The sequence below is a fragment of the Mytilus trossulus genome, unplaced genomic scaffold (assembly GCF_036588685.1).
Source record: "Mytilus trossulus isolate FHL-02 unplaced genomic scaffold, PNRI_Mtr1.1.1.hap1 h1tg000210l__unscaffolded, whole genome shotgun sequence".
Taxonomy (NCBI): Eukaryota; Metazoa; Mollusca; class Bivalvia; order Mytilida; family Mytilidae; genus Mytilus; species Mytilus trossulus.
Window position 1 is genome coordinate 21936 of NW_026963310.1, and position 27083 is coordinate 49018.

At 32.7% G+C, this 27083-nt stretch overlaps 1 protein-coding gene across 1 annotated transcript; it reads left to right on the forward strand.

Moving 5' to 3' along the window:
* Positions 1–1723: 1723 nt before the first annotated feature.
* LOC134700963 (S-adenosylmethionine-dependent nucleotide dehydratase RSAD2-like) lies at positions 1724–18384 on the forward strand. The gene is made up of 9 exons (XM_063562107.1): positions 1724–1852; positions 3212–3308; positions 9520–9831; positions 10361–10522; positions 13504–13640; positions 14806–14898; positions 15603–15752; positions 16289–16321; positions 16878–18384. Exons 2-9 carry the CDS (start codon positions 3218–3220, stop codon positions 17040–17042), a joined length of 1143 nt encoding a protein of 380 aa, XP_063418177.1. The 5' UTR covers positions 1724–1852; positions 3212–3217; the 3' UTR covers positions 17043–18384.
* Positions 18385–27083: the final 8699 nt, after the last annotated feature.

Below are 27083 nucleotides of genomic sequence, written 5' to 3' on the forward strand. Positions count from 1 at the left end.
ACATTTTGTAGAATATCATGTTTTATATATATATATTGTTAGCAACCATTAAATTGTTGATTTTTTATAGAATACATTGTTTTAATTTCTAGCGCCCTATAGACCATTGTTTTACATGTAACAAAGTTACAAGTACAAGACTTTGGCTTCCTGTTTTCTGGTGTAAACACAAGACTTGGGGCTGCTGTTTTGTGGTGTAAACACAAGATTTGGGCCTACTGTTTACTGGTGTAAACACAAGATTTGGGCCTGATGTTTAATGGTGTAAAAACTAGATTTGGATGAAAACACAAGATTTGGGCCTGCTGTTTACTTATGTAATAACAAGATTTGGGTGTAAACACAAGATTTTGGCCTGCGGTTTTCTGGCGTTAACACAAGACTTTGGCCTGCTGTTTTCTGGTGTAAGAATAGACTGGGGTTTGCTATTATCTGGTGTAAACACAGATTGGCCTTGATGTTTTTAGGTGTAAATACAAGACTTTTGTCAACTGTTTTTGGTGTGAACACAAGATTTAAGCCTGCTGTGTCCAGGCGTAAACACAGATTTGTGCTTGCTGATTTCTGGTTTAAACACAAGTCGTAAGTTTGCTGTTTTCTGATATAAACACAATACTTTGGTTTGCTGTTTCTTGGTGAAGGTGTAAGGGGTTTAAACAATTGTAAATATAGTTATGTTAGTTTAACACTGAGGCTATCATTAAATCATAAAAAAATAGTTCACATTTATGGTTGTAAAATAGTGTGCTTATACAAAATTGTTACTTCTAAAGAAGTCAAAAGTAAAAAAAAACCAACCATTTCCTCTGGATCAAATGCCTGTGACCTAGGAGATGTAGCATGCACCAGTTTCCACATGATAAAGGTAATATTTTACCACAAACATGACCAATGTTTGCATCATGTAATTAATGAATTGGGGAAAGCAATGAGATAATGATTGATTATTTATTGAATGAACATGTATTGAAAATTAAGTTACACATAAGAACACAAAATTCCTATGGACATACTCTAGTAAAATTAATTGCACAAATAGATGAAAAGGATATAAAAAAAATAATCACCCTGATTTTCAATTGTTTGTAAGTGAAAGAGTTGATAAAATTTGAGGACTCTTGTTCAAATATGTTCTGTATTTTTTTTTAAATGTCCAAGTTTCTGCTAATACATCAATGAATTTAGAAGATCAATTTGTAGATAATTTAAATTTGAGAAACGAATACGTAAAGTACATATTCTGTTCATTCAGATCATCGTTTGTATCTCCTATAGTATTTTTGTGGATTTGTTTTTGTTTTTCATATAAGTTACACATATAGTTGATAAATAGAGGCAACAGAAGTATGCAGCTATTCAATAGTAATAAAACGATTAATTGAAGAGAAAAAAAAACACGGGTCAAAAATCAAAACCGAGGGAATCACATCAACTGTAAGAAGATAACAGCGGAATAACAGAAACACTGATCTGCTACAAAATACAATCGTCATTTTGCAGGTCATTATAAACAAATGGTGGGCTAAACCTTAATTTGTGGCTAGCAAAACCTCCACTTATATGGCAATGTAAAAAATAACGCTAGAATAACAACATGACGTGACAGGAATATAGGACAGATAAACAAAAAACCACTGAGGACAGATATACATAAACAAATAATATACATTTGTAATAGTAAAAAACAACATGTTAACCACAGAATAACAACGGAAATGTACCACACCTTTTACATCACAATATTATTATGAACTGTGAGTAATACGAATGTAACAACACTGCAATAAACTTATCACAGGTTAATTATCGTCTTAGTATTTTGACAGATGGTTTTTACTAGTTTTTTTTGCTGGTAGGTAAACTAATGTTAAGAGTATGTTAGATCTGGGACTAGTTTACTGACATGTAAATAGTCAAGGTTGGATTTGTAGTTTTTCTTAATTGTATACTATATATTTTCCCGACCGTCTGTTGGTTTTATCATGTGATAATTTTTCCCCAGATGATGGCTACTCCTACGTATCCTCGAGGGATACGTATCAGTCTTCTTAAACCCCTTGACTATATAGTTTCTTTAGTTCACCGAGTAGATGTAGCTGTGTTTGGAACAATCAATGATTCTGAATGAAGATAACATCGTTACTTTGTATAAGTTATTTATCATTGGTCTACATGTGTTTATGTTTTTACAGTTGAATGAGACAATGGTCTTGAAGAAACGACAAATGTCCGTCGGAATGGGACGATAAATGACTGACCCGTGTTAAGAGAAAGCCATATCTCTTGCACGTAAAAGACACCATTGTAGATTTCAAAAAAGAGCAGGCTAATGCCGCTACAAGGCAACACTCGCCCCCGCAAAGCGGAAAGGGATTAATATAAGTTGCAAAACTTGTTATTCAATCCACTATAAATAGATATGTTTAAACTAAACTAAACTAATGAGACAATGTGTTATTGAGAACCTTGTGTTTTGTCGACTGTTTTGTCTTTTACAGACGGTTCATGTTTAGGCTTTGCAGTTCTATTAGTTATCAAAGGTACCAGGATTATTATAATTTAATTCGCCATACGCGCCTTTCGTCTACATAAGACTAATCAGCGAATCTCAGATCAATATAGTTATCAAACCAAACAAGTATAAAGTTGAAGAGCATTGAGGATCCAAATTCCAAAAAAGATGTGCCAAATACAGATAAGGTAAAAAATTGAAAACAACACGTTTGATAATTTCATGCGTCCGAAGCGCTTTTCTGGATGTGCATCCATTAGGAACGCTCAAAACCAAACATTTGATATCCGTGGATGTATCGAAAGTACCGAAACCGTTGAAGAGCTATATGTCAAAATATCTAAAATAAATAGCAAAATTCATCTAAAGTCAACTTTGCCAGAGGGAGTTGAAACCTGAGTATCTTTATAATTTAAAAATTTATAAACGGACAATTTCAGAAAGGTTTGTTAAATCATGTCAGTACCAGTACCGAAGTACTGACTACTGAGTAATATATTCCTGGGAAAAGAATAACCTTAGTTTTACGATAAATTAAAAATTTTGTAAACTGGGTTTATAAAAATGACCGTATAATTGATATTCATGTCAACACCGACGTGCTGACTACTGGGCTGGTGATACCATCGGGGGATAAAAATGCCGTTATGTTGGTAAAATATTTCTTTTGCCACTATGTTCTGTTTTTTTTGGTTGTAGAGTATAATGCAGTATCTGACCTCAAATGTCGACGAAGAGCCGTATGAGAGTCTATATCTTACCTATTGCCAGCATATTGCGGTATTCGCATTGATAGGTGAGATACTATAATACTATACTTCTGTTTGGTAATTTGGAGTATGCTATTTTTTTTGTAGCTCATTGGTTGCCTTGTTCCATCTTTGAATACACCACCATGACTTCTTTATTTCTTAGTTCAGTAAGTTAATGCATACTTGGGCCGAGTTTTCATTGTTTCATGTTGGGTTTAGGTTCTGGCTTTGTGTTAGATCGTTGTTTTAAATCTGCATTGTAAAATGTTTTTTTTTTATTTTTCTCCTCAATTCTCATGTAAGGATTTCAATACCTCGATATTTGAAGATGTTTTCTTGAAGATTAAGTTCTTCTTTTCGTATGGTACACGATATGCATTTGTTTATTTCGTTTATTTTGTCCATACATTTTGTTGAAGACCTATAATGGTTTCCTTTTATTTATTTTTTACTTGGTGGAGAGTTTATCATTAGCACTCATACCAAATATTTCTATATCTTGCATGTATAGTTACTTTTAAGGCTGGATATGTAAGTAATGTCACATACTGCATACTTCTTTTCTGGTTGGCGTTTGTTGAGGTTTCATCTTTGTTGCATACGTTAGTAATTCGGTTTCTTCTGCCAATAGTATAAGGCATATGCATTACTTTGTGTGCACTTCTTTAATATCAGGACTCTAGATTTTGCTTAACAACATAGCTTGCATTCATAGTATTTCTCCCAGTTGAGGTTTTCTGCTATTTTTATATCTTGTTCTGTTAGCGTCTGGCATTTCAAATGTTCCAAGTGATTCACAGTATAATTTTTCCCATCTTGATCATTCATCTTAGCTCCCTGAATCTAATGTATTTTCTTGAATGCTTTCTTGATTTCCAGATTTTATCTCTCTTAGAATTAGATTTCGACTCTTTCGAGTGTTTGCTTTTTTTCAAGTAGCAGCTTTCAATGCACCAATAACCTGTCTTTCTTATGTTAATAAACTCATCATAGAAACCAGGGTTGAAATTTTCTTATTTAAGCCAGACGCGTGTTTCATCTACAAAAGACTCATCAGTGACGCTCGCATAAAAAATGCTAGAAAGGTCAAATAAAGTAAGATGTTGAAGAGCATTGAGGATCTGTTCCTAACTAACTATCTTACTTTCTGCCTCTGAGATTACTTTAGGAACTGACAGTATTCGTCCTGTGTTTACTTAGAGTTCATTAGATGAAGAGCTTTAAAAACTTTGAATTTTTCTAAGAAATGTAATGAAAGATGAATCTAGGCTGTCCTGCTGTGGAATCTTATATACTAGTAATAGTGTGTTATCGTTTATACTAGTATGTAAAACTTGGTTTAACATCTAACAATTTTCTTAGATGTTTTTTGATGGTTCTTCCAAGCTTCTCAACTGTTGTCAATGTAATAGCTTTATCTAAAGTTGCCATGTGATCTTTAGTAGGAGTCTGTGTTGGTTATCAATGCCTTTAATTTCCTAGTAGACCATTTATGTCGATGTTCCCCATCCCCTCTGATTCTTGATATTCCATTCTCCTGATTTGGTTCTTGTCAATTAAAGAATCATCATACCACTTTTCTAAGCACTTGATGGAATTGTCAATGATGGATGGAATGTGTTCTTCTTGTGCCTCTAGTTCAACTTGGTGTTTGGTCTTACCTTTCTTTATCATCATAGCTCTAGACTTCGGTAGGTTAAAAGCAAGCCTTGCCCACGATAAAATCTATTTCAGGGCACTAATAACCATTTAGCCTGGACATGGATATCTGTAGTAATGGTAAAATCTATGAACTCTCTAGTGGATGATGCATACCCAATGTTAGTTGATGTTTTTGGATTGTAGTTGCTCTATCTCCAGATTAAGATACCATATTCTTTCCGATAATGATACAAATAATTGAGATGAGATGGAACATTCAGAAACATTGTAAGATCTTTTTTGTTCACTTTGGCTTTATAAATCGGATGTGAAAAGCTGCTTTTTATTATTAAGTGCTATGATAAACTTAAAAACACAAACATCTACCTAAGTCTGCATTAGACAGTTTTAGTGGCGAAATCAAAATAATTAATTTACTGAAACACTATCCAATTCCAACTGAATAATTTGTCAATTCAACATTCATTAATAGTAAAAACAACTTTACGTCTAATTCTATATTTCTTTTTTCTCTAAAATTTTCATTTTTCGAATTTGATATAATATTGGTGAAGTGCCATACGGTCGTTTCAAAATGTATGTACACTTCTTATTGTCCTTTTTCGGGCTACCAGTTGGTCCTAGTGCTGATTCGGACATAACTTTTCCCACTACATCTGCCACTTCTTTCCATGTTGATTCATTTATATTCGTTGGTTTTTCTGATTGTGATACATTTTCTATCCTTTCGCAGTTTCCTATAGCCTTTCGTCGCTGGTTGTCTCTGATAGATACCCTTCTACTTCCTCTTTTTGTGTGTATCGATCCCACTTTTCCGTTACGGCCAGAGTTATTATAAAAATCTTGTATGCATTGGTAACATCCAAAGCTGTCGTCTTTCCTAACTCTGTCTCTTCTTGCTTTTTTAATTCATTCTGCTCCTTGTGGATATGTTCTTCTCTTCCTGAGAATTGATAAAAAGTTAAATCACAAAAATAATGAACTCCAACGAAAATTCAAAAAGGAAAGTCCCTAATCAAATGGCAAAACCTAAAGCACAATCACACCAACGGAATCGATAACAACGGTCATATTCCTGACTTGGTACAGGCATATTCTTGTGTAGAAAATGGTGGATTAAACCTGGTTTTATAGCTAGCTAAACCTCTTACTTGTATAACAGTCGCATCACATTCCAAAGATCTAATTGCAGTCAACCCTTCTCTTTCCTCCTCAATTGTCTTTTTATAATATTTTTGTGCCACCACTTATTTCCATTCTTTGTATTTCTTGATGACTTCGATATTTTTTAGAGGTTCTACGGTCATCTTTTCACGTTCTTGTCCCACTGAGTACATGATTTATTGGATTGAGGAAAACTTGCTTTTCATGAACATTTAATTTCGTGGTTCATCTATACCAATGAAATACACGAAAATTGGTACCCCACGAACAATAATGAATCCACAGCATCCAGATAATTGAAAATTAGGAACAAAGATATTTAGCTGATGGTATGTTGTAATGTTTTCTTAGCTCACTATACCTAATACATTTTAATAATATCTGTCTGTTTCTATAATGAGATACGATACTGACACATATAAGTTATATTTATTTCTTGAACAGGTCTATGTAAATATGCCATATTTGTCATATATATAAATATATATGTAAAAAGTATAATTTTAGATAAATTTTTAAATATGCATTACCATCAGAAATACAGTTATCTTTTGTTCTTTGATTTAGCTACATAAATGTATGAATATATAAACATTATTTTACTCTTTGTTTTTGCCATACACCATGAAAACAATATTTGCACAAACTATCTCTTATATGACTTCAATCAGGCCTTATGAGTCTGCAGAAAAATACTTTCCAAGAAAGAAAGAAAAATGACACAAGACAAATATATTGTTCTGCGTCTATTACCTCACATATACCACTTTGACTGTAACTTTGGTATCTTTCGTCCCTCTTTGAAATCATCTGTAAAATTCTGTCAACTGGAACCATATTGACAGTAATTTTTATATTTGAAGCTAGGTGTACTACGGACTACAACATAGATATTTAAGAAGAAGTTGTACGATTGCCAATACGACAACTCTCCACCAAAGACCAAATGATGTAGAAAATACAGAAATTTCTGGGGAAAGTTTGTCAAACGATGGAAGTATTACGTAGTACAATATTATACATTCATGACATTCATGGTTAAACATACTTTTATAGCAGGCCCAAAAGGCTCAACCACGAACAATGGACAACAGCTAGGGTTCTTAGTGATTTAATTCACATGCATGTAATAATTAAACCCTGCAACATATATAACAATAATAAATACACATTACACAACGTAAAACAACATAAAACAGAACAAGTACTATCCACACTGATCTGTGTCCACACTTGTAATAATTTGTAAAATATTACTGTACAGCTTTTCCTGAAATCTCCACGAATCAGTCTTCCAACTAAGCCCTTCAGAGTGAAAATTTCATATCTTCTCTCAATTATAAAATGGTTAAGTAGAGATATAAATATGTCATCCACTACTGATTAGGGGACAGATTATATAACATAAAACAGATGTTTAAAACAAAAACTGAGTGTGTAAATTTTTGATCAACCCTCAAGTTAAGAAATTACAAAAGAAAAAAGTAAATATTCTGATTTAGTCTGACCAGATATTAAAAAGAAGAAGCACGAGTTTTGAATAATGTATTGGTTTTAATTTTCATAGTTTTATATGATATATTTAAGCTTTTAATCTTTAATATGGTAAATTTCGGTATATTTCAAAAGTTTTAAAATTAAGTTCATTACATATACATTAATTTGTTGTTACTAAAATACTAGTCATACTATGAAAGCTGAATCACACCCTCTTATTGCATGTATTGATAGATTGTCAAAAGATGTTAAGAAGAAAAAAAAAGAAAAGAATATAAGAAGAACAATTAAGTCTTTTTTCATCTAGGGGATAGATCCCATTGATACTAAATGATACCTCAATATTTTTATGGTAGGGGTATGCCATTCTTGCCTAAAAAATGTACCAATTTTAATATATATGTAACATAACATTCAGCACCTATATTCAGGAGCAGATCCAGAACTTTTTGTTAGAGGAGGGGCTGACCGACCTAATAGGGGGCTGATCTAGTCATCAGTGATCCCTAAATAATCAACCAATTTTTTCCCATGAAAAAGGGGGGGGGGGGGGGGGGGTTTGGAACTTATTTTGAAGGTGAACTTTCATGTTCATTCATATATTAGTTTAATTTTAGTATGATAACATTGACTATTTATAATTTTAGATTCTGAATAGCATATTCATATATAAATTTAAGATCATACACACCCCAAATCAAGATATAGTTATCAAATGTAAATGCATTTTTATATAGTGTGTAATAAAAAGGAGGGTCATTTTTATATAAAACTTCTCAAAAAAGGGGGAGGCAGTGCTGTATATCTACTATTAATCCATTTATGTAACAGTTACCACTTGTGGATCAGGATAAAATAACATGTGGTTCCTGTCATCTAACAAATTTTAATTGGAGTGACAGTTTAATTTGAAATTATGGTGTTTTTGTAAGTGGTGCAGATGATAAGACCATCATCATTTTGATGTGATTTCTCGGGCTTAGTTGCAAGACTGGAATGTTTCAACTGATATATCCCCATTAAAAATTAGTAACCGTTTTTTTCGAGAAAGAGATTTAATTTTCCATACATGATTGAATCATATTTAAAGAAATAAACCATGTATAAGTTTCAATTAAATAGCAAATCCATTCTGTAATAGTAATTTGAAATGCATTTATAAGCATTTCAAGCGTAGCTTTTTCTTAATTGCATAACACATTTACATTTGATATTGAAATCGGATCTAAGGTATATGATATTTAATAAATTGTTAATAAAAAAAAAACAAATATAATAAAAAGTATCAACAAGATTGATCATAATTTATAGACAAAATATTTATAGATTCCGTTTATAGATAACCGATTTTGATTTCTGTCCTTTTTAAATGCATTTATCAAAATAACCTTGACCGATTTGAAAAGAACAGACTTTTAAAAAGTTGATATGCAGTAAATAAGATCTGATATCATGTCATTTTATAGGTTGAAGTTCATCGCTATATAAATTATGTTTACAAGTCGGAAGTATACTTTTCAGAAACTTGATTGCAATTGTACTTTCACTTTCAACTTAAATGTTACAGTACACTATTAGCTAATAACACTTGTTAGTTCCAGATGTTATACAATAATTTCTAGTATAATATCGATTTTTTTTTTTAATTTTTTCGTTTTATTATCAAATTGGATTTAATATTTGAATCTTTCATATATTGCAAGTGGCTAGTAACACAGTCACTGTCTTGAAAATACTCATATCATATTGCTAATCAATTCACAATTTTTTGAAAATGGTTGAGAATTTCCAGGTCAAGAATGTTTTAATGACATTATTATACAATGTTTTCATGAAATCAATTCATATTGTTTCACAAGACATATAACAGGTGTTTAGACAAAATGGAAATATTTCTTGCAGTTATTACTGCATCTTGTGTTTTTGTTGTAGTTTTCATATTATTAGCAACTGTCGTGGTGCAGAGAATAGGGACAAGGAAACATGCACAAAAAAGAAAAATATCTACAGTCAATATTTCGGTCGGAGAATTGGACCAACACAAGGAGAAAAAAGATGGAGAGACAAAATCAGAAGAGGAAAGGATGCGGCAAAGTGAATTAAATGTAAAACCTTTAAGTGTGAATTATCACTTCACACGACAATGTAACTATAATTGTGGATTTTGTTTCCATACAGCTAAGACGTCTTTCGTTCTCCCACTGGAACAAGCTAAAAGAGGGCTGGAATTACTGAAGAAAAAGGGTAAGGAAATTCAATAATTTTAAGGTAATAAATGTTTACTTGCTTTCACCGCATAATCACCTTTGATCACCCTTATCGTGAAAGGCGAAGAAACGGATTCATTAGCTAATGAACTTCATTAATGGATCCAGAAGAAATGGGGAAAAAGGGGGGGAGTGGAGGTGGGAGGTGTTGAAAGGTGATTAGGGGTCAGAAACTTAAAATACCTTTTTTGTTAAGAATTATGATTAAAATCAATTAAAACTCGACAAAATTAGATTTATTCCCGCCCGCCCATTTTTTTCCATCCGCAGCGATACAAATACTTATGATCTATTAAAACGGAAATGTGATTTATACCAACTTACCAGAAGGGATTAGTGCCCCAGCATTGATACGGATCAATGATTTGGTGAAAAGGGGGCGCTCCTGTGAAATAGAAGTTAAAGACCATATTTTGACAATATAGTTTTTTTTCTGTTTTAGGGCTAAAAAAAAGGGGGGGGGGGCTGTCACATTAAATTAAATTTTTTTTTTTTACTTCTCACAGGTATGGAGAAAATTAACTTCTCTGGTGGAGAACCCTTTATAGTTAAGCGTGGCGACTTTGTTGGTGAACTTTGTAGATTTTGTAAGATAGATTTGGCACTACCGAGTGTTACTATTGTAAGCAATGGAAGTTTGGTGACAGAGAAATGGTTTGAAAAGTATGGTGAGTACGAATAACATTATTATTTACACGAGAGACTGAATGGTGGCATTCGTCACAATTCGGCCGATTCCGTACTTCAGAAGGAGAGTTGCGGAGTCACCCGAGAATTACCGATTGTGAATGTGGGGTCCTTTCATTTCTTTATTCTTTAACTTTTAGACAATTTCTATGCCCCATTTTTGGGCATTATGTCTTCTGGTCTGTGCGTCCGTTCGTCCGTCCCGCTTCAGGTTAAAGTTTTTGGTCGAGGTTAAAGTTTTTGGTCGAAGAAGTTTTTGATGAAGTTGAAGTCCAATCAACTTGAAACTTAGTACACATGTTGCTTATGATATATATGATCTTTCTAATTTTAAGACCAAATTAGAGATTTTCCCTCATTTTCACGGTCCATTTAACATAGAAAATGATAGTACTCTTTTATTTGTCAATTTAACTAATATTCCTCTATTCTTTACATATTTGTGTCTTATTATTCTCTGTTTATTTTTTTCCATTCTGTTGCCCTCTATTCTGCACTTTAAATCCGTTTTACTCTATTCTTTAAATCATTGCCAGTTCTTACATGATTTAAAATTTTAAATAATGTATCATTGGTGTCACTCACTGAGCTGATTGTGTACATGTGCCGTATGGAATAGAACTTTAATCTCTAAACAATCAAAGAATAGCATATGCATTTCTTGTTTAAATAGTTTTACATTGAAAGAGTAAAAATAAATACAAAACATTCATGTTATTCTAGTTAATTAATTCAATATAGGATTTAGTCTGTCGATGCATGTGTTAGAAGTTATAAATAATACAAAAAATAATTAAGCGAATACAAACAGAAAATCGATCAAAAATCAATAGTTTTGTTTGAAAATATTATAAAAGTTAAGGAAGGAAACTGGTTTCGAATCTAAACCGGTTTTTGGATAACTGAGGGAAGGAAACAGTTAAACATCTGCACCCCTGTTTAGATAAATGAAACAATATTACGAATCGAGATGAGTTTCCCCTGAATTTAATTTACAACATTTATATAATTTCACAAAGTTTTTAATCTTTGATGATATTCATAGTCATCCCCCTAAAACGTTTTAGCGTACTCCCCCCCCCTCCAAAAAAAAATAAAAAAATAAATGAAAATACATACCGAACTATGAAGTATGCAGATATCTAATTTAATCCAGGAATACAGTGGCGGATCCTCAATTTTTCATAAGGGGTGGACCACTGACTGACCTAAGGGAGCTACCATTTGATTTTTAGGGGGTGGGGGGGGGGGTGGGGGTGGGGGGTGGGGGTGTTCTAGGATGAAATTTGAAAAAAATAGGCAGGACAGGAGTTTTGAGTAAAAAAAAAGGCAGGATGAGACACTTGCAAAACAAAAAAGTCAGGACGACAATTTAGGTAAAAAAAGTCAGGATAAACTAAAAAAAAAAGGACAGGACCGAAAAGAGTGAAAAATAAAAAGGCAGGACAGAGATTACAGCTAAAAAAAATGCAGGATTTTTTTTTCATCTTAGCCCCTATAAAAATCAAATGGTAGCTCCCTAAGGGGGGCCCGCTCCAGTCATGCTTCAATGATTCCCTATATGATCAACCATATTTATCCCACGAAAAGGGGAGGGGGCACGACTCGCCTATGGAACATTTTGATAAGTTATCAGAAAACATGAACGAGAAGGGTCTTCTTACTTTGATTTAAACTGGAAAGTAAAGCTATGTTTTGTCTTTCAGATAAAGATCATTTATGTTCGTTACGGATGCAAAAAAAAACGAACCCAACATTTAAAATTTACAGCAGTGTATTTAATCTGTTTTCATCCATTATGTTTATCACTTAATAATTTAATATGTGATACATGCACTTATTAATTCCGATAAAACTTTCAGATTTTGACTCTTTTTCTCATGAAAATAAGTATTTGTAACACAGAATCAATATACTGTTCTCGTCCTAAACATGCATGAAATACTTGCTGCTGACACCAACAAAACACAATTAAATAATTGTTTTACGGTGTGTCTAAATTATAATCCATATAGAATTTTTTAATAATTTGCTAAAATGTAGCTTATATCATGGTTTTAAAAAAAACTAATACAAAGAATGGGTCACCGGGCTTATTTTCACGCTACACAGTGTTCAAAATTGATAAATTTTGTATAGATTCTGCATGGGAAATCCATTTTTCTGCAATAAAGCGTAAACTACACCATAGAAATTTTAGATAACATATGAGACGGGAGCTTTAATTGTTTGCTTTCTCGTTTTTTATATAGATTATACCGTTGTTTTCCCCATTTAAATGGTTTTACAATAGTGATTTTGGGGCCTTTTATAGCTTGTTGTTCGGTGTGAAAAGTAAAATCACAAAAATACTGAACTCCGAGGAAAATCAATGAGCCAAGGCTCCGTGTTGAAGGCCGTACATTGACCTATAATGGTTTACTTTTATAAATTGTTATTTGGATGGAGAGTTGTCTCATTGGCATTCAGACCACATCTTCCTATATCTATTTCAGTTAATAAAAAGACAAAAAATGGGGTCACCAGATCCGTTTTCTGTCTACATAATAAAATAGGGAAATTCCAAATACATTCTATTGTAAAAGTACCTTTATGCTGAATTATCTGCCCTTGCTTTTGAGTTGCCTCCCCTTATGTGGTAGAGTTGTAAAAATTCTAATCAAACAAAAGTTTTGTTTTTTTGTAAAATACAACCATAAATATGATAAAACATGTTTTTTTCTTTATTGAAATGAAAGTTCTTACACATGAATTTCTACAACTGTCAAACTTTGCACATTCTATTAAAGATCTAGACCTTGTTTTCTAGTATTACCTAATCAAAGATGGAGGAAGACACCCTATCTACGAGATGATATTTGTGTCATTTACAGAATACGACGAGAATGGTCTCTGATAAACGTATTCAAAAATATTGATAAAATCTCTTAATTGTCAAAATTAAATTGTAAGGTCTTTGCAGGTAAATACCTGGATATTTTAGCAATATCTTGTGACAGCTTTAATCCTGATGTTAATGAAACAATTGGTCGACAACAAGGCAACAAGAACCACCTGCAGTCACTGAGACAAGTCAGAGAATGGTGTTATCAGTATAAGGTAAGTTGACACTAAATCTAGAAAGGGGCTAGGACATGTACAATATGAAGAGTGTTTTTTTCTCTTTATTAATTAAAACACTTGGTTAATACCGTTGTAGGTGAACTATTAGTTCCAGACGGTATTATAAGGTCAGTAGTAGTCCAAGTTTAGTAAGTGGGAAACAGCATCAGAAAATTGAATGTTTCAAATTTTGTCAGTTTTTTTCCTTCCATTCATTCTATTTCTAAGTTGTCAACATCGGGAAAGTTTAGCTTATTGCCAAGAAACGCGGCCAGTCAAACCAAAGACTTTAAAATTATCAATTACTGTTTCTCCATTTAGCATGCTGCATCAATGAGTATGAGGAAAGACTGGTCGGCCCAGAGTCAGAATAATGCTTTAAAATATGGTGACATGTCTTCCTCCAGACTGTTATACCTTGTGAACTAGCAAGTTAAAAATCTGAATCAGCTTGTCGGTCTCACATAAAGCAGGATATATAATTATTTTACAATTACACGTCCTCGCCCTGAAAATAAAATTGAGAATAGAAAAGGGAAATGTGTTAAAGAGACAACAACCCGACCATAAAAAAGACGACATCAGAAGGTCACCAACAGGGCTTAAATGCAGCGAGAAACTCCCGCACCCGGAGGCGCCCTTCAGCTGGCCCCTGAACAAATATACATACTAGTTCAGTGACAATAGACGTCACACTTAACTCCAAATTATACAAAATAAACTAAAATTATAATGCACACAAGACTTACAAAGGCCATGAGAGGCTCCTAACTTGGGACACACAAAAATGCGGCGAGGTTAAACATTTTTTGAGATCACAACCCTTCCCTTGTATCTCTAGCCAATGTAGAACAGTAAACGCATAACAATACACACAGTAAAATTAAGTTATTTTATACTTTATTGACAACACCACAAACGTTACAGAGAAGGCCACATAATTAGAAGAGAAGATACAGCATGAACTAAATGATCCCTCCCACTCTAAATCCTTCATTATTATAACAAAAACAAAAATCCATCAAAAAGAAAACAAACGAAAAAAACCCACTCAACCCTCGAAGCATATATAGAAAAAAACCATTTACAGCTTCTTCTAAACAAGAATCCATGCTTTCCTGTTAATAACTTCTTAATAATAAAATGCTACTATTTTATACAGATTGCTTTTAAGATTAATACAGTTGTCAATACCTACAATCAAGAAGAAGATATGACTGAACCTATACAAGAGTTGAATCCTTGTCGATGGAAGGTAAATAAATGAATAATTTGAAATGTCTTACCTTTGATAACTAAGAACACCACTGGGTCGATGCCACTGCTGGTGGACGTTTCGTCCCCGAGGGTATCACCAGCCCAGTAGTAAGCACTTCGGTGTTGACATGAAAATCAATTGTATGGTAATTTTTATAAATTTCCTGTTACTAAACTTTGAATTTTTCGAAAAACTTTTACAATTTTCTAATCCCTAGAATAGATTACCTTAGCCGTATTTGGCACATCTTTTTGGAATTTTGGGTCCCCAATGCTCGTCAACTTTGTACTTGTTTGGCTTTACAACTTTTTTTATCTGAGTGTCACTGATGAGTCTTATGTAGACGAAACGCGCGTATTAAATTATAATCCTGGTACCTTTGATAACTATTTACGTTAATAAACTTGAAAACATACTCTTTACTATAAATATAAACTAAATTGAATTTAGTTTTTGCTTTAGTAAACATTTAAATGACTTTTTGATTGATGATAGCGATTCCAATTGAAATTTTAAGTGCTTTAAAGCCATGTGAAGTATTCCTTAAAATGTTAGCTCAATATAGAAAGTTTGTATAGCATTTGATTAGGGACTTTTCTTTTTGTTCCTCGGAGTTCAGTATTATTGTGATTTTACTTTTTGTTGACAAATAGCATAAAACGATAAAAAACCTTACTACGACATATATGGTTTTATTTCAGGTGTTTCAGTGTCTTTTGATTGGAGGAGAGAATGCAGGAAGTGAAGCGCTGAGGCATGCGGAGTCTTTTGTTGTTTCCGACGACGATTTTAAAAACTTTCTGACCAGACATAGTCCTGTGTCTTGTTTAGTGCCAGAATCTAACGATTTTGTAAGTTAGTTTTACTCCAGAAAACACATTTTCAAGTTTTTTTAGTTGGTAATCCTATGTTTAATAATTCTGTCCTTACATCACCTTACGATCTGGCCGATAAAACAACACCGTATATTTTTTATCTTATGATTTAATCACAATATCAAAAACAATCTGTTTGTGATGAAAGCAAATTTGGTGCGTTCGAATAGCCTTTCTGGATTGTCCCTCACCAGGGAACGTTAAACATTTCATATTAAGTCTACCACAATCACTTTATTCCAATGAATGCCTTTATTTTAGAGTTAACTATGAGACAGTTTTGCTCATTGTTAAAGCCTTAACGTTTTCTCATCTCTAACCGTAACATATATCCATATGTCATAGTATTAAACCAAGAAATTGAAAATGAAGGTCGGTAGAGAAGCCAGTTTTACAACAATAGAGATGTGTGTAATTATTCCAATGTGAAGCAGGAAAAGCAGGAACTGGTTAATTATTTATAATTTATTAATATATGAATGCCTTTTTATAAAATGAATTTTATATTTCAGATGAGGAACTCCTACCTCATCCTGGACGAATATGTAAGTATTCTGGTTATAATCATAAGTTAAAATGGGGAATAGATTATTCGAAATACTTTAGAAGGATGTTCTTATTCCCGGCATAGATAACCTCAGCCTTTTTGGCACAACGTTTTGGAATTTTTGTTCCTCAATGCTCATTAACTTGTACTTGTTTTGGCTTTCAAACTTCTTTTTTTATCTGAGCGTCACTGATGAGTCTTATGTTGACGAAACGTGCGTCTGACGTATACAATTATAAGCCTGGTACTTTTGATTACTATTATATTTTAGTATTTGTTAAATGAAATACCCCCGTCTTCCCACAAAAAAATCACAAAAAAAATCCCAAACCAACATTATGTTTAGGCAAGGGATGTTGTTTTTTTATTGTTAAAACATTATTCTTCATTTATATTGAGCCTATTTTAAACAAATTGTCTCGGATTTTATACAGAGATATATAACACATTTTTTTACGACAAACATGCAACATGATTAAATGTTAATCAGCAATATCGACGCAAAGTCAAAAAGTCAAAAACTCCTAAATATGCACTTGTCTTTGTTATTGCAGATGCGTTTTCTAGACTGCACTAAAGGCAACAAAGACCCCTCCAGATCCATACTGGACGTAGGCGTGGATAATGCATTGTTATTTAGTGGTTTTGATGAGAAAATGTTCTTTAAACGCGGAGGAAAATACGTATGGAGTAAAGCGGACTTAAGATTGGAGTGGTGATCATAGAACTTGAAATTAATGTTTTAGGCAGCTCAAAAACAAAAAAAGTATTAACCCATTCATTGATATGTTAACATTGTTTAAAGACTTCTATTTAATGACATTTGCTTTCCAAACTGTTATTCTTGACGTTTTATACAAATATATATTTCACAAATGCCTTTATTGAATAATACATTATATATTGAAGTAGAAAGTAGTTTTTGCAAATGTTGATATTTATTTTTCATCAGTTTAGGCTGATCTTTAGTAATTTGTGATTTCAAATGAGTTAAAATGTTCTTTTCCCCCCAGAAATTTGAACATTTGATGCCGCAATGAAATTTATTTGAAAATCTTTTCATTTAAATTACCGGTATTAATTATATAATCTACTGTAATATTTATTTGAAAAAAATTGTATCATTGATTCCTTTTTATGCCCCACCTACGATAGTAGAGGGGCATTATGTTTTCTGGTCTGTGCGTCCGTTCGTTTGTTCGTCCGTCCGTCCGTTCGTTCGTCCGTCTGTCCCGCTTCAGGTTAAAGTTTTTGGTCAAGGTAGTTTTTGATGAAGTTGAAGTACAATCAACTTGAAACTTAGTATACATGTTCCCTTTGATAAGATCTTTCTAATTGTAATGCCAAATTAGAGAATTTATTCCAATTTCACGGTCCACTAAACATAGAAAATGATAGTGCGAGTGGGGCATCCGTGTACTGTGGACACATTATTGTTTTATAATTAATTTTATCAAAGCAAAATACTCAAGACTATTCCGTTTTTTAGAGGAATTAACTGTAAATATGTGTTGATATAAAAACGAAAATATGTACGGTGACCAGTTTTTTTTTTTTAAAGCAAACCATAAAAGCTTTGTTCCAATTATTTTGTTGTTATTGTTTCCTATTCTTTCATTACGTTTTCTTTGTTTATACTTTTAAAGTAATTTTTTTCTAAACGTTTAATAAAAAAAAAACCTTAATTAGACACACTATATGTAGCTTGACTTGTTCCGGATGACACATTCTTTTCGTAATGTTTTATTTTTCATAATAGAACAAGAGAAACGATTTTTTGGCAAAGTACGAACTGATGCTTTTGTCTCGTCTGCGACGGATGCCGCGGCAAGTCTGACATTTAAATTGCATTTCCGGCGACGATGATGATATAATCACCAATTGTGAAATTTCCGATAAAGTTAGTTTGTTAGAAACTACTTGCAATAGATCAGCTATTTTTAATAAACATTTGCATTACTATAAAGTACATGTATCAGATTGACGACTTTTTTGAGGCCCTGTCGCCAAGGTCATTATAAGTCCTGTGACTTTGGATCAATTTTCAATGTGTTATGCTAAAGTAATATTAATAAGAGCTCCCTATAATAGACACAAATATTTTCGATAAAGTTGTATTGCTTTTTGTGCAACTGAGTTTTTCGACACTTTTGAAGACCTCATTAGATCATGGTCTAGTGACTGAAAAATATACAATGTTGCTTTCCATTAGATTTTTATTTTCTAAGCTTTATTCCGACACTCAAGACATATATATGTGTCAACAGTTTATCTATTTACTCTTTTATCTTCCCTATACAATATAAAATAATCTAACAGAGATATATACTATAATACAAATACTAACTACATTTATCAATTGCAATTTCATATTAAAATCATTAAATCATTTCCCTATCAATAAAGTTTAATCTAACTGCTGATACATGTAGTAGTTATTCATAATCAAACAAACATATTGTAAAGGTATTAGTACATGTATGTCAAGGAGTTTAGTATACATAAATTGTATTGCACACTCATATTTGTATCAGGTCTTTATTAGCTTTTTGATTTCATAATTATATTACTATTTTAAAATTTATGGCAGACAACAATAACCAAGTGTTATTAGTTTATTACACATTAATTGAACTTGTGAACTATATTAATGTACATACACATATTCATTGGTATGAAAAAACTTTATCATATATGCTTTCTGTGATATACTGTAACCCAACTTATTTTCGCGGATACTTTATTTCGCGTTTAACCTCTTTCTTGACCATTTCGCGGCTATTTAATTTGCGATTGTTTTATTGACTTGATGTAGTTTAATAAGGAATGATCAAAGTTTTACATATTCGCGAGGATTTATATTCGCGTTTTTTTTCTACTCGCAAAAGTCGCGAATATAAATCGTTCTCGAAAATTAGTTGGTTTACAGTATTTACAATTGTATTTTAAGTGTAAATAAAGGGACATCCGAAACAGAGAACATATGCTTGTATTTCAATTTCATTTTACCTTTTATCATTGTAAATTAATATTCAATAAGGGTTCAACTGTAATCCTAGGTCATAAAACCTTTATTTCATATTAAAATTATCAAAATATTTTGCATATTCTAAAAGTAACTTTTATATATAGGAATCAATTCGTGCGAACTATGTATTACTTTCCTGAATTAGTGGTTATATATCATTATTATTATTATATATATATATATTATTCTGAATCATTTTACCTTGTTGTACAAAACATTTATTCAAATATTGATATTAATACAATCATTGTTATAAAGAATTTGACATACCTTGTTTTTATAATTTTCTGTCACCAAAAAGAAACCTAAATGAGAGCCGTGGTGTAGTGGTTAGTGCATCGGACTACTAGCATAAAGGTTCCTGGTTCGATTCCCGTCTGGGATGAAAATTTCAGGAACTCAATTTTCGGCTCTCCCTTGACACCATTTGCGAGTATGGTCTTGAGGAAACGATGATAGTCCGTCGGAAGGGGACGATAAATGACTGACCCGTGTTAAGAGAGAGCCATATCTCTTGCACGTTAAAGACACCCTTGTAGATTTCGAAAAAGAGTAGGCTAATGCCGCTACAAGGCAGCACTCGCACCCGCAAAGTGGAAAGGGATTAATATAAGTTGCAAAACTTGTTTCCCAATCCACTATAAATAAATATGTTTAAACTAAACCTAAAAAGTTATATGAACACTGAAAATGCCTCTCCTATTTGGATCGCAATAAAGACAATAACATTGTTACAATTATATTTAGCATTGCCATAAAAGTGGTAGGTTGAACATGCCACATATGCAATCAGGTTCAACTCACCGTTTTTAGCTCACCTGACCCAAAGGGCCAAGTGAGCTTTTCCCATCACTTGGCGTCCGTCGTCCGTCGTCGTCCGTCGTCGTCGTCGTCCGTCGTTAACTTTTACAAAAATCTTCTCCTCTGAAACAACTGGGCCAAATAAAATCAAACTTGGCCACAATCATTATTGGGGTATCTAGTTTAAAAATTGTGTCCGGTGACCCGGCCAACCAACCAAAATTGCCGCCATGGCTAAAAATAGAACATAGGGTTAAAATGCAGTTTTTGGCTTATTCATCAAAAACCGAAGCATTTAGAGCAAATCTGACATCGGGTAAAATTGTTTATCAGGCTAAGATCTACCTGCCCTGAAATTTTCAGATGAATTGGACAACTGGTTGGTGAGTTGCTGCCCCTGAATTGGTAATTTTAAGGAAATTTTGCTGTTTTTGGTTATTATCTTGAATATTATTATAGATAGAGATAAACTGTTAACTGCAAAAATGTTCAGCAAAGTAAGATTTACAAATAAGTCAACAGGACCAAAATGGTCAGTTGACCTCTTTAGGAGTTATTACCCTTTATTGTCAATTTTTAACTATTTTTCCTAAATCTATGTTATCTTGTACAAAAATCTTCTCCTCTGAAACTACTTGGTCAAATAAAATTAAACTTGGCCGCAATCATCATTGGATTATCAAGTTAAAATATTGTGTCCGGTGACCAGACCAATCAATCAAGATGGCCGCCATGGCTAAAAATAGAACATAGGGGTAAAATGCAGTTTTGGCTTATAACTCAAAAACCAAAGCATTTAGAGCAATACTGACACGGAATTAAATTGTTTATCAGGTCAAGATCTACCTGTCCTGAAATTTTCAGATGAATTAGACAACTGGTTGTTGGGTTGCTGCCCCTGAATTGGTAATTTTAAGGAAATTTTGCTGTTTTTGGTTATTATCTTGAATATTATTATAGATAGAGATAAACTGTAAACTGCAAAAATGTTCAGCAAAGTAAGATTTACAAGTAAGTTAATGAACCAAAATGGTCAGTTGACCCCTTTAGGAGTTATTGCCCTTTATAGTCAATTTCTGACCATTTTTCGTAAATCTATGTAATCTTTTACAAAAATCTTCTCCTCTGAAACTACAGGGCCAAATAAAATGAAACTTGGCCACAATCATCATTGGGGGATCTAGTTTAAAAATTGTGTCCGGTGACCAGACCAATCAATCAAGATGGCCACCATGGCTAAAAATAGAACATAGGGGTAAAATGCAGTTTTTGACTTATGACTCAAAAACCAAAGCATTTAGAGCAAATCTGATAGGGGGTTGATATTGTTTATCAGGTCAAGATCTATCTGCTCTAAAATTTTCAGGTGAATTGGACAACTGGTTAGTAGGTTGCCCCTGAATTGGTAATTTTAAGGAAATTTTGGCTTTTTTGTTATTATCTTGAATATTATTATAGATAGAGATAAACTGTAAACAGTAATAATTTACAGCAAAGTAAGACCTAAAAATAAGTCAACATGACCAAAATGGTCAATTGACCCCCTAAGGAGTTATTGCCCTTTATGGTAAATTTTAACAATTTTCATAAAATTTGTAAATTTTTATCAACATTTATCCTTATAGATAGGGTTAATTTTACGCAGCAAGAATGTTCAGTAAAGTAAGATCTACAAACACATCACCATCACCAAAACACAATAATTTTGTCATGAATTCATCTGTGTCCTCTGTTGAATATTCACATAGACCAAGGTGAGCGACACAGGCTCTTTAGAGCCTCTAGTTTTTATCTTAACATGCCTTCGTTTCTGTTTGTGTTACATTTTAATGTTGTGTTTCTGTTGTGTCGTAGTTCTCCTCTCATATTTGATGTTTCCCACAGTTTTAGTTTCTAACCCGGATTTTTTTTTTTTCTCAATGGATTTATATATTTCGAATAGATGTATACATTTGTACTACTGTTGCATTTATTTACAAAGGTGAGTCTGATCTGTAAACAGTATATATGTTTCTGGTCGGATCAGAATAAATAATAAAGGCAACAGTAGTATACCGTTGTTCAAAAGTCATAAATCGATTGAGAAACAATAATCCGGGCAGCAAACTAAACTTAGTGCATCGCCACGACGTTATGAAATATTAATCTATATTCAGAAGAATTAGGAAACAGAATATTTTAATAATTTAATATTTGCAATGAGAATAGAGAATGGAAAAGAATAATGTGTCGAAACTTTCCAACCAGAGATAAAACACAGCCCAGGGCCACCTTTTTCCGCCTGGCGAGAACATGTAGACGGACTTCAGTAAATATATACTAGTTCAGCGAAACAGACTCCACATCAATCTCCGAAACATACAAGTCTAGTGCTGGTACATCTGCTCTTGTTCTTTTTTGATTAAGCATAATCGGTAGAGGAAAAGGTAAACGTTTAAAAATGTAGTTCAATGGGCAGTTGCACGCCTTTATCAGTACACTCGACCAGTGATATTTGTTTCTTGTCGAGCGATTGTATTTTGTACCACATTTGTAAATTCACACTTTTACGTTGTTTAATGCACTTCTTACATATACAAAAGAACCCAAATACCTCCAAGACGAATCTTCAATTTATGGGAAAATGGAATACACAAACTACTGTTAAATAGTAACATACATAAAACATCAGGGCTAATCTGTCTCGCTCAAAGGTATATAATGTATATTATTGGAACATATCATCTGTATCAATATCATCTAACACCTAGAAAGTCATTTAATCTTGACGGATGCTCAAAAACGGAAAAGAACGTTCTTGTGAATTCCAACTGATTGACATCTTTCAGCACCTAGCAAGAGCAAAGACAATAAAGAGCAAAATATCTTATTTTCTTAGACTTTTGAAAGGCCTTTAACAAAATTCTAACATTGGCGACCATTTTATTAGATAGACCATTTAATTTTGTATTTGAGCCAGACGCGCTTTTTGTCTACAAAAGTCTCATCAGTGACACACGAATAAAAAAAGAGTAAAAGACATACAATTGTACGAAGTTAAACTTCTAAATGCTGCATAGTCCAATTGATCTAACTGGAATTTTTAATATTTGATTTTATTGCTGTTTTTCATAAGATTTTGCTTAAACTGAGGTCTTATAAACGATTGATGTTGTCTAGATTTGGTTACTAGCTGGATAAGGTCGTCTTAATTTAAAACCAATTTTTTTAATGTTATTGTTACCGAGGCAACAATAGTTTCAGTATAATTTGAACAACTCTAAAATAAACATTTGACCCTATATAACAAAGAATTGAATTGTGCCTTTTTCTTGCCGACTTGTTTATTTATTATTATGATCTCATACAACATGTACAATAACTGCTTACACAAAGTTAGCAATATCACTTGACTTTACTTTCCACTGTATAGATGATGTTCTATCACTAAATATTTCAAAAGTTGGTGACTATGTTGAAAGCATATATCCTACCTAACTAGATATAAAAGAACAACAGATATAGTTAAGTCGGCATCATATCTAGAAATTGATAAAGAGGGTCGTTTAAAAACAAAATTTTACGAAAACGAGATGATTCCAGCTTCCCAATTTAGAGATTTTTATTTCTTTGTAGCAACATTGCAGTAGCGCCTGCATACGGATTATATATTTCCCAATTCAAACCTTATTCCCGCGATGGTATTTTCCATCATGATTTTCTTGATAGAGGGTTGCTTTCTTACGAAGAAGCTTTTAACCCGAAAGTTCGAAATGTTGAAGTTGATATAGTCCCTTCTTATAGTTTCTTACGTTGTTTCATAAATCCCATTCTTTTTTCATTATTGTGAAATACCGAATTAGACTATTTAGCTGGTTTGTATTAACATGAGCAACACGACAGATGCCTCATGTGGAGCAGGAACGACTTACTCTTCCGGAGCACCCCAGTTTTTGATGGTGTTCGTGTTGGTCTGGTCTTTAGTTTTCTATGTTGTTTCTTGTATGGTCCGACCGTACGCGTATGGTCGGACCATATGAGTATATACTCGTTTGGTTATAAACGGGCCGGACCATATGAGTATTTGGACCATATAGGTATATTTTTCAATAATATACATGAGAAAACTTTATAAAATAACATAATTGCTACATGCGATTGTATTATATACAATTCGAATAACATTAAAGAGTGATGCCAAAGTTAGTTTTCATCGCTAATTGTATTCTTGCATGGATGCGTAGGGTGACCTTTACATCCAAACGGTACCATAGCTTTTTTTGGGTCCTATGTCATTCCTATGTGTCCACGGTGAAAAAGCTCTAGATCTCCAATATCGTAACATCATCATGACTGAATTACATCATATCACCAGACAACTTTAAAAAATAAGCTAGTGTCCTTGCCGGGGACGTCATTCCTTTTTTTAAAACATAAACACGTACAAGTATAAAAAAATATGAATAGTGCATTGCTAATGCTAATCATATAAGTTTTAAAAGTAAGTAATTTATTAGACTCTTTATCCTGTCGACTTTTATGTCAGGGTATAGTAAAACAGTTGACGTCTTGTGTTACAGTTCATTAAAATATTTTTGGAAGTTATCTTCCCAGGTCGACATTTTGCAATGCATTCACTCGTAGTAGCATATCGGTAATGAAAAAAATGTGTTTGCTATAGTTTTGACTAGTGATAACATTTACTGTGTGAAACTGCTTATTTTATTTTGTTAATCTTGTAATTAATTTTAAAAGAAAACAATGACCTTTGGAAGTGTCTTTTTATGACGTGACAACTAGACGGGTTACATAAAGAGGTTAGCATAAATGTACCTGTTAATTACCCCGACCATACGCGTACGGTCCGACCATACGTGTATGGTCGGACCATATAAGTATATACCCATATGGTCATGACCATACGCGTATGGTCCAAATACTCATATGGTCCGGAACATATACAGTATATAAGGCGTATCATACAATCAATAACTACCATAGCAAAAACAAATAGTACTTAGTATTCATTTGTATACTGTACATACATTTTGTCATACAATCAGTTACCGCCATAGTAATAAATAAAAATAGTCCATATTTGTATACAGTATATTAAGTATGTCATACAATCAGTAACCAAAATAACAGGAAACATTAACTGGTATTCAATATTTGTATATATTATTAATTCGTACATTTTAACAAATTTGATTCGTTAAGCCCTAATAGTCACGTGTTAAACTATATTTTCGAAGGTAGAGAGAAAACGGCGGATAGCAAAAAGAATTATGCACAGAGTAGATTGCACGGTTTTTTTAGAATATCTAAAAACCGATTTACTTTGTGGTGTCATTTAATGAATTTCAGGATATAGTTAAACGTTTTGAAACAAATGATATCTGTGACCGATTATTTGACAAAAAATCTTCAAATACATAAGATGTCAATCAAACAAACACAATTAAATTAAATAACAACTAATATGTTGTTATTGTCAAGGAGACAATATGATATCTATAAAATTCAAACAAAATCAAATGACGATTTTGATACAAATATGCATAATGGTCTGAAACTAATAATATAACAAATATAGCCTTTGTATGAGGTCAATACAGGATATATCGACCCAAAGAAGTATATCAACCTCAGACTTCGTCCTCAGTCAATATACTTCTTTCAGATCAATGTATCCTTGTATTGACCTCACACAAAGGCTATATTTGTATACAACTATATAAGGCGTGTGATACAATCAGTAACCACCATAGCTATATAAATCTATATTTGTATACAATATATTTAGTATGTCATACAATCAGTTACCGCTATAGCAATATTCATAAATTGATAATCTATATTTGTATGTAGTATACAAAGTTTGATATACAATCATCTTACCACAATATTAATATACATAAAATTGTAGGCTATATTTGTATACAGTATATGAAGTATGTCACCGCTATAGTTATTAAAGGTACCAGGATTATAACTTAGTACGCCAGACGCGCGTTTCGTCTACATAAGACTCATCAGCGACGCTCATATCAAAATATTTATAAAGCCAACAAGTACAAATTTGAAGAGCATTTAGGATCCAAAATTCCAAAAAGTTGTGCCAAATACGGCTAAGGTAATCTATGCCTGGGGCAAGAACATGATAGTCAAGATTTATAAACAATAAATAAAGTATGTCATACAAACAGTTACCGCGATAGCAATCTGCATACCCTGGTAGTCCGTTTTTGTATAAGGTCAAATAATCAGCAAAATATAACATTTCATAAAATGAAACAAAAAAGACAAAAAACTGACCCTACTCATCAAGTAGAAATGAATGTGACTTTAGAAAACAATGAATTAATTGCAAACTACTAATTTATGATAAACGTGCAACTGTGTACCAAGTATGACGCAGTTGTAATAATTGAACAAATATTTTGTTCTAAATCAAATAGGTTTTTCTGTTCCAGTGATACAACCGAGAAACATTCATGTTATAGAAAGCATTTCATACAAATTATGAACCAAAGAACAAGATTTCAGAATGTAGTTTTTCTTAACCCACTGCATGCTATGGTTCAAATCAAACATCAGTTAACCAAATAATATGAATTAAGAAAAAAGATGTTCTTTACCATCTGTGTGCTATGGTACACGTAAAACATTAAAAAAAAGAAAGAAGACGATATCACTGACAAAAGAACTTGACGTTTAAGAAACATTTCAACATCCCTTGCATGTTTTAAACATCCCTTGCATGTTTTGAACATGTCATAAAGAATCACTACAATACAGAGCAAGAGTCAGAATAACGAGTGTCCTCCTTCTTTATGTGTTCTGTTACAATCATTACTATAGATGTATGTCCATTATCTGTAGCAATGTTTAAAGGGGATTTCCCATCTAGTCTACAAATCTGTGTATCTGCACCTTTATCTAACAATAA

Excerpts from the sequence above, each read along its gene's own strand:
- LOC134700963 (XM_063562107.1), top strand. The coding sequence starts at position 3,218 with ATGCAGTATCTGACCTCAAATGTCGACGAAGAGCCGTATGAGAGTCTA. Across the intron at positions 3,309-9,519 it reads TGCGGTATTCGCATTGATAG|TTTTCATATTATTAGCAACT; the intron begins GTGAGATACTAT and ends TTTTTGTTGTAG. Across the intron at positions 13,641-14,805 it reads AATGGTGTTATCAGTATAAG|ATTGCTTTTAAGATTAATAC; the intron begins GTAAGTTGACAC and ends TATTTTATACAG.